Source organism: Takifugu flavidus, chromosome 21 (assembly GCF_003711565.1).
Source record: "Takifugu flavidus isolate HTHZ2018 chromosome 21, ASM371156v2, whole genome shotgun sequence".
In the NCBI taxonomy this organism is placed as follows: Eukaryota; Metazoa; Chordata; class Actinopteri; order Tetraodontiformes; family Tetraodontidae; genus Takifugu; species Takifugu flavidus.
In genome coordinates this window covers 4,386,455-4,395,392 of record NC_079540.1, presented here as the reverse complement: position 1 = coordinate 4,395,392, position 8,938 = coordinate 4,386,455, and the positions used below count along the sequence as shown (strand labels likewise).

Here is an 8,938-nt window from a genome sequence, read left to right as displayed (position 1 = left end):
TTACTTGGGAGACGCAATAGGGGACCATGTGGAGGGTTCCTCATCTTCTGACACTAAATAAATATATTTGTTACATGTTTTTACTCTGACTGACGCAAATTAAGTAATTCAATCATTGATTATATGAAAAGATCAATAAAACATCTACTGGTAATTATTTTATCTGCTGATGGTGTGACTGACCAAATTATTGATGGCAGACTGTTGATGGATGCCTCTACATGGAGGACACTTGCATAGTTTCTATGGAAACTGTTGGGTCTCTGCAGCAGTGAGAAAAGATGCTTGTTGCCATGGAGACTACACTGCACATGTGACAGCGGATGGGAAGACGATCACTCACACAGGTGGTTCAGTGGCTCTTTCTCACAGTTATCAGTTCAGACCAGATATGATATCAAGCTATGTGCTCGCCAGATAAGAAAAACAAGACATTTATGACATCAAACCAAATTTTATTATTATTCTGACTTACATAGACTGATGAGGTACATAAAACAATAAACAAAGTGCTGAGACAAGGCGTCAAAAATCACCATAAGCTGAACTCCCAAAGAAAGCAGAAACATCTGCTGCTGCAGCAACTGTGCTCACAGCAGAGGCCAGTGACAGATACAAGTCAAACCAATGCAAAAAGAAAATGGCAAACCACTGCGGCGTCGCACCCTATTAACCAAAACCAGGCCAGCAATGGTGTTTTGTGTTGGTTTTTGCTGAATTAATCTGCAGAGGGAAGAGAACTCAGGGGAAGGAGATGGGGAACAAAGATGTCCTGAAGCATTTGGTCAAACGATAAATCCGTTTGTCACACGGAGAGGTGTCGTTAACGCACAATGGTGGCCATTACAGGAGCTACACAGATACACCTGGGAGTTTCCTGAGTGCTGGTATTAGCAGAGTATGATACTCAACATTAAATTTACAGTACTGTTTCCAGAGCTACAGCGTTCTGTGGCATGGCTTAACGGGACAATGTGAAGCGCCGGGTTGATAAAAAGACAGAGCGAAAGCAGGGAACAATAAGGTCACTGAAGGCGACACCCAGAAAGAAGTTTAATCTTTTAAGATCCTCTTAAGACCACCCCCACCTCCTCCTGCTGCAGATTTAAGAAAGTGCTACAGCTAGCGTGGCTGGATTTGAATACAAGAACATTCGGGTGTTTTGCACTACACGGCACGATCAGAACATGCAGGCACCCCGACGTAACCACCGGTAAAGCCCTGTGGGCTACAGTAACAAAACAGTCAACGCGCGCTGAAACAACTCCGTATGAAAATATAGTATAAAATTTTTGTCAACTGACTTGTACAAATAAAAAGAAAACCACAGAGACAAAGTCAAGTAGGCAAAAAAAAAGTGGTGACAAAGTGGCTAGTGTGATCAATGTTCAGTAAGTGTTTTATTTGGACTTTTTTTTTTTTTTTTTTATAATCATTTTATTAACAAAAATAGAAGCTTTGAGTTGTCTTTGAAAAGCCAGTAAGCTTGGCCCTGGTGTGTGATCCAGGGCCAAATGAAAAAACCAGGATGAGTATAGTAGACTTTGGAAGGGACTGTACAGTAAGGGTATATACACGACATCCAATAGAACAATCTACATACACCGAAAGGCTTCTAAAGGCTTTACATTGAATGCAAAACAAATGTTATAAATATCTTAAACAGCAAGATATAGTTGGAACTCCGCAAGCTTCATCAAAACCAAGCAAATATTGGCATCTTAAAAAAACAAACAAAAAAAAAAACCTTTGACATTGAATTTTGTATGAGTTTTTTTTTGGTTGATCATCTGAAGCTGACATCTGCCTTTAAGGCTGCTCTCCATGGCACGTCAATAATGTTAAGGAAAAACCCGTCTTAGTGTGTGTGTGGGGGAAGGGGTGGGGGGGGAAATCACTCCTCGCCTTTACTTCCAATATTTCTACAGGCTGCAGCCATTAGCGTGGCGCTGCCTTTGGGACATGTGCGATGCAATAGGAAAACGTTTAATCTGAGAAAGTGTGTAAAAATTAGCTGCTTTGAGAGCGCAACCAGCAAACACCAATAAAAAATAAACGAAACCAATACTACAGAGAGGTTGAGAACTTTAAGAGATGAAACCGCTGTGCTAGCATATCGTAGCAAAGAGCACATCAGACCAAAGCATGCAGCTGCTAACCGCAAGTTGTTCTGTAGCAAGCGAATATTTTTTTTTAGCAAGGGGAAATAAATATCTGATATGGAGTAACCACGGACTAACTACCTGCCTCTAAGATGCCCTGCGAGATCAGTCCCTAGCTCGCTGTCCTGACCAGCTTACAGTCTCATCATTCACCCAGAAGCTAATGTGCAAAACACACAAAAAACAAAATGAAAAAGGAAATAATCCACCCGCACGAAGCCAATGTGACCAAATCAAAGTGAACGCTAGTGTCTTTTCTCCTTCATGTCGTCCCGCTCAGTTCTGCGAGTGTGCGTCTGCGAGCAGCCACCCGTATCGCTCAAGATCGCTTCAGTTGCGCCAGCCTCTGCAGCAAGTGCAGCTGCTTGGCCTTCAGCTGCTTCCTCTCCTGAGCCTTCTGCCGCTCGCTGGCGTGCAGCTGCTGCAGGTACTCCGTGGCTCTGGTCAGGATCGCCACCTTCGGTGTCTTGGGGCAGTCCGCCAAGCCCGGGATCTCGTCCCGTAAAGACAGGAAGCGAGAGCGCAGGTCGTTCCTGCGCTTGCGTTCGAGGAAGTTGTGCGCCTTGCGTTTGTCTGTGTCCTCGCAGTCCGACGACTGTGGGCTGGAGAGGTGGGACAGGGGGTGGGCCTTCGTGGGAGAGCTTGTGGAGGAAGGAGATGAAGGAGACGTCGAGGAAGTGGGAGAAGACGCACTGGGGTTCGGGGATTCCGACCGCACGCCGGCCACGGTCACATGACCCTTCCTGCTGTCCAAGTTCAGAGGGGCGTGGCCCGGCCGGGGCTGATGGTAATGCGAATTGTGGTGAGGTTGCGACGCCTGGGAGGGGGGCTCGTGTCGGACCCTCTTCCGCGGGGGCTCGCATGGCAAAGGGAGCGTGTCCGGCGAGGGAGCGGCGTAGTTGTGCTGCTGTTGGTGGATCGAGATGTGGAAATGCTTCATTCCGGGGTCCAGAGGGTCAGCCCGCACAGTTATAGTCACCGGTTTACGGGAGTTGACCAAACGACGAGGCTTGCGTTGCTGCTTGTGCTCTACTGTCACCACGTCTATCTCCTCTTCCTCCTCATCTTTGTCATCATCTGGGAAAAGAAAGAAAGCAAATGGTCACTTAATATGCCCTTTAAAACCCATTTGTTTAGGTCCCTCAACCCAAAATCCTCAGGAAGCCTGAGCTGTTCCTGGAGGTAACGTTTCCCCGCCCGTTGACGGTCTTTCTGCCACCAATTTATTGCTCACAGAACCTAAAAAAAAAAAAAAGTTGGGCCGTTCAGGCAGGCTGAATAGTCTTCAGAACGGTTACGTTTAAAACCATTTGCTGCCGTTTCCTGGAGCGGGAAGTTGAACTTGAGCGAAGGCTTTATCGACCAGCTGACGAGACCCTTGGGGGAATTTTCAGCGCTCTTGTAAATTGAAACACTTGTACTGTAATTGTGCCTCTGCGTGTTTGGCAGCGGAGAAAAGAAGAATCTCTATTTGAATAAGGCTGGGGAGGGAGTGTTTGATAAAGCTGTTGGCAAAAAGATGACACACTGTTGCTGGGAATGCAGAGTCAACTCCCTCAAGTGGCTCTAAAATGAATCTTTATGGAAACTTAGGGATACTTTTAAGGCTCATTTTGATCCATTTGGGCTCAAATCAGCCCCTGAAATTGCTGTGAAATACCGCCTGAAACCAACGTCAAAGAACCCTGCAGGCCTCATCGACCTCCTGAATGGCTAATCCTGTTCTATTCACAGCTCCGGGCTGGCTCGGACCAAATCCACCCACTGACACAATTGGCGCTGCAGCCTGTTGAGGGGAGGAATGCAGCAACAAGTTCCCTTTGTGACATTCCACACACCATTATGTATGGTCTGAGCTCCGCATCACATGCCGGCAAACTCAAAAAAACGCAGTTAACTTTTCAGCCTGGACTGGAAACGGTTGTCTCGTGAGAACCGGGGAGCAGGGTTTGATGCTATCACCAGTGTAAGTGGAGGAACAGGGAGAAGCAGCAGCTGGTCTGCTGGAGGGCCGCCAGTCAGCAGATGTTTTAATGGGCGTGTCACACTGGAGCTGGAAGCATGTGTTGCATGCACCAAGGTAACGCAATGCAGTCGTGTGCCATGCCACCCGCCACAGGAAGACATGGCCCCAGTTAAAGAGTCGACTTTGATAATGATGAAAGATTTAAAATAAAATAAAAAACTGCAGATGAAATCTCATGCTTTGAAAATATTGAGTTACTCTCAATTCTTTCAAAAGTGTGATGCGTTCCCTATTCTTCAGATTCTACTGACCTGATGAGTCGCTGTGGGACTCCGAGCCAGAGTAAACCTGCTTCTTGCACCCGGTCGCTGATGGAAAAGTGAGCACCGCCGCCGGGTCCACGCATTCCGCCGCCAGCGCGCCGAGGGCTGACGCGTCGGCGGGGCCACTCTGCGCTCTCCACGGAGACGGAACGGCAGAACCACCGGCGACTTTGGCAGCGGCGGCAACGGCAGCAGCAGCCCCCGTCCCGGGACGAGGGGCACAGCGCTCCCCGACAACTCTCTCCAGCTGCTGTCCGGCAGAGAAGCCGCTCCACATGCAGTCCTGAATAATTATGGAGCTCAGATTCCCAAAGGTGTCCCCGGCTGGTGCAAGCTTGCAGGGCACTTCGTGCTGCTGTTGCTGCTCGTCGTCCTGCCCCAAGAACTGAGAGACCCACTCCAGTTTGTCTCCCAAAGTCGGGTACAGCAGCCCGACCTTGCCCGGTCCTTCCAAAGCCCGGATAGGGGACATGGGCGGGGTCGGCACAAGCTCGAATTTCTTCCATATGTCCTCGCTGGGGGCCGTGGACTTGAAGAAATCCTCGTCCGGGTCGTGGTGATCATCGTAGAAATAATGATGGTAGTGGTCGAGGTGGTCCATGTCCCAGTTTTCATAACGAGGCGCGGTGGAGCTGATGCCCGGCATGGGGGCTGGCAGGCAGGGGGGCGAATCACTCCGCGGTCCCTCTGTCTGCAGGCAAGACAGGCAGTTGAGGACCGAGTTTTAATCCGAGCAGAAAAAATATGTTAAAATAATCGCAACCCTGCCCGAATCTTTCCGTCTGGGGAAAATGTTGATGTAAATTGCGGTTATTTCAAATGAATTCATCCCAATCGATTAACGACTAATTCGATTAAATGGGATAGTGGGGGAAAACTCCTCCACGAAGGTGCGACATTCATTAAATGGTCTACCTGCTTTGGAACATGATGTACAGACAGAGCCGGAGCTGAAATCAGCAGCAACTGCGGTCAGTCCGCCACAAACTGAACACGCATGTTACAATCACACTAAGTTAAGGCGCATTTAGCGTGTGCGAGTGAAGAGTAGCTCTAGTTTCGCAAGAGTTTCATTACATAACAGTGTTTTAGTAGTATACTGTGACAGGGAGCAAGAGAGGGGAGGGCAGGGGTTTCTACTTTCTGCTGACTACTCGGCACAAGAGTCAGAGAGAAATAAATAGACTAATTGGATAGGCAGGTGCCCAGCAGCCTCCAGAGGAATCGTATGTAAAGTAGTTTTATCCGACTCCTCCTCGGTTCTTATCAAGCTCAAAGATTTCAGCTGCGGCCGCTTAAAAAGCAGCGCCAATTAAGCCACAGACGCGCTGGAAACCTGAGAAAACGCTCAACTTCCAGTGCGTAATTTGTCCAATCAGTGACTCCCTGACTTGCTGCGAGATACTTGTAATCAAATGGAAGGAGTTTTACCTGGTGCTGAGAGTGCAAAACCAGCCCGCGTCCTCATCGATCCACTGTGCGCAATTAAAGACTCCGACACACGAAGCAAAAACAACACCCCCCCCCCCCCCCAATAGAACAGCAGGAGCGGCCGCAACGTGTCCTTTACGCAGGAGGTCAGAGCTTCGGCTTGGCTGTCAGGTTGTAAACAGTCCGCCACATCACAAGTCCAGACACTCGCCGAGCTGGATGGGGTTCGGCCCGAGACACTTTTCTGTCTGTAGTGACTACAGCTCCAGCCTATTTGATCAGGGGGAAGGACAGACGGCTATTATGCATAAAAGGCGTGTCGTAGTAGGCGAGCCACGCCCACCGTTTAAAGGCGCAGCACGCTTAAAACACGCACGCTGCACCGCAGAGGTTGTTATGAGAGGCAGGGTTACATGACACTGATTTCATAAGATGTCGCTGTTCCATTTTTACATATAATTATGCTGCAAGCTGCTCTTCACACATAATTATTGTATAATTCTGAAAATTGCTCTTGGTTTGTGCATATAGGACAACCACTGTAGGCAGGAGGAGTGTTGGCTATAAAACAGGGACATTTGGGACACTTCTCACAAAGCGAATAGGCTGTGAGGGGTTAAAATGTCAAATTAAGATGAGGATCAGTTGATAATCACACCGCAGCCTTCCAGCAGAGGCCAGTAGAGACGCCATCATGCAGTTGGTGGTGTCCTGTCAAAGATAGAGAAATAGAAGCTGCAGTATCTGATGGTCTCCGTAATCAATATCTGGCTTATATCATTGAGCCCCCCCCCTCCACACACACACACACACACACACACACACACACACACACACCACACACACACACACACAGAGCCCAACTGCTGACACGCATGTTCCCGACAAGGGCCTGTCTCCATTTGGAGATTGAGAAACATCCTTCCTATCTATAACTACAAGTCTGCTGTCCCTCCTCCAGCCTCCTCAAAACAGTGTCAGCCCCTTCTCTGTCCACACACACACACCACACACACGCACACACTCACTCCTCCTGTCCTCTGTCACTCATCTACTAGTCCTCAGTGTCTTTCCTGCCCACTTTTCTGCCCCCTCCTAGCGCTTTTATCCTCAGTCCCTTCCTGATCAAAAAGATCTTGACCCTGCATGAATTGGGGAGACTTTGGAGGGTAGGGGTGGGGGTGGGGGGGTGAAACCCTCCTCTTCCCAGGAGGGAGCCTACAAAGGCTCAGACCTAAAAGACAGCAGATGCAGAATCTTTCAAAATGCTCCTCCAGGATCACTTTCTCTCTCCCTCTCTGCTTCTGATCCCTCTTTTCTCTCGCGGTGCTTTCATCCCATCATTCCCTGTCTTCCCACTCGTTTCATACACTTTGAGATGCTTAATCTGCCTCCCCTGTTTTGAATTAATCATTAGACGTGAACGGGAGCAATGGACCCGCCCCTCAAAAATCACAAAAAGGGAGAGAGAAAGCGAGAGAGAGAGAGGTATCTTTTTAGATTAGACAAAGCCAGTAAGGGAGTTTTACTGCTCCCCCCTGTAAATAATTGATCCCGTTTCCTCTTGAAAGGCATTGATATGCAGATATAAATATGATTCCAGACATTCTTTCATGCAGATGCGCATGTGGATGTGTTGCTGAGGCGCCTGGGAGCGAAATAACTCATTTGCCGCCGTTCCTCTGTGGATTAATGAGTCTTGTATGCACCAGGGAAGGAAGGGGGGGCACCCCTGATCCCTCCCCTCGGTTTATTTTCCTGTACATCCACTTCAGACACAAACAAACAGTCTGTCTTGGGATTAGTGAAACATTATCACTGGTAAAGTACCAATTAAGCGCAACTGTTGCCGCACCAGGAACCCTGTTAGAGGCAGATCTTCACTTTGCATTTTGACACTGAACCCCTGCTGCTGCCAAACATCTCTAATGAGGCGTTTGCTGTCTGAAATATTGGAATTTTACTGTTTACTCAGGGATTTTACTCACTTCCTCCCCCTTTGTTCTTTGCTTTTGAGCATTTGTACATTGTATTTAAGGCAGAAATGAGGTCAGTTTAAGAAAGTTTTAGTTGTTTTGCAGGAAAAGAACAAAAAAGCAAATGTTTCTTCTTGTTCAGTGTTGGTTGTTAGCAGGTTTTTTGCTGCTTTGTCGCGTCGAGGAGACGTCTCTCTTTTTTTTGGGAGGTCCCCTATTAAACATTATCGTTTATGCACAGACGCGCCACCTCAGCCTCCAGCCTTCAAGGTCACCACTGACTCCAACGACCCCATTAGCGTTAGCAGCAAAGTCTAGGGTGTGACTTAATGGGATCAGATGCCCGTGCCACCCCCTCCTTAGCGTGAAGGCTTCGGAGCAGGGCCGTCACCGTCCACCTGAGCGGACTTTGACCGGTCTTCTAAAAGAGAAGGCTTCTGCCGCTAACTAGAATGATAAATGTTTAGCCTGCAAAGATCATAAAAAGAGCCAAGAAATGTGTGTGTTGACCATGTGCGCTGATTTACAGACAACAAATGTATAAACAAAAGTAAAGTAAAGCTGCCTCAGTGCAATTTAGTAGCGAGCAAACACGCAGAAGCTTTTATTGCTTAGTAAAGTGAATCAATTCATCCTGGGGGTTTAATATTCAGAGGATAATCCAGAAGGAAAAAGAATCATGGAGGTGAGACACATCTGCAACACAGTTGGAGGTAAATGACTTTATGGAACCCTGCCCACACACACACACACACACGCACACACACACACACACACACACACACACACACACACACACACACACACACACACGCACACACACACACACATACACACACACACGCACGCGCGCGCACACACACACACACACACATTCTTTTTTTCACAGGTTGTATTAATGAGTGACAGGTTTTAATTTTACTTTAAAGCTATTGTTTATTTGTCGTCATCCTATCATGGGAGCCATGTTTCCCTTTAGAGATGGAGATCACACACTGACCTGGTGGCAGAGCGAACAGCATTAGCATTGCCTTTGATCAAATCATTTAAAATATCAAAGGGAAGCCTTTCCACATAAAG

General features: G+C 47.8%; 1 protein-coding gene across 1 annotated transcript; it reads right to left on the bottom strand.

Annotated features, from left to right (window-relative positions):
• Positions 1-434: 434 nt before the first annotated feature.
• Positions 435-6,174, bottom strand: myclb (MYCL proto-oncogene, bHLH transcription factor b). The gene is made up of 3 exons (XM_057020760.1): positions 5,883-6,174; positions 4,440-5,142; positions 435-3,239 (listed from the first exon to the last, which is right to left on the bottom strand). The coding sequence occupies exons 2-3, from the start codon at positions 5,095-5,097 to the stop codon at positions 2,482-2,484; spliced, it is 1,416 nt and encodes a 471-aa protein (XP_056876740.1). The 5' UTR covers positions 5,098-5,142; positions 5,883-6,174; the 3' UTR covers positions 435-2,481.
• Between the last annotated feature and the right edge of the window lie 2,764 nt (positions 6,175-8,938).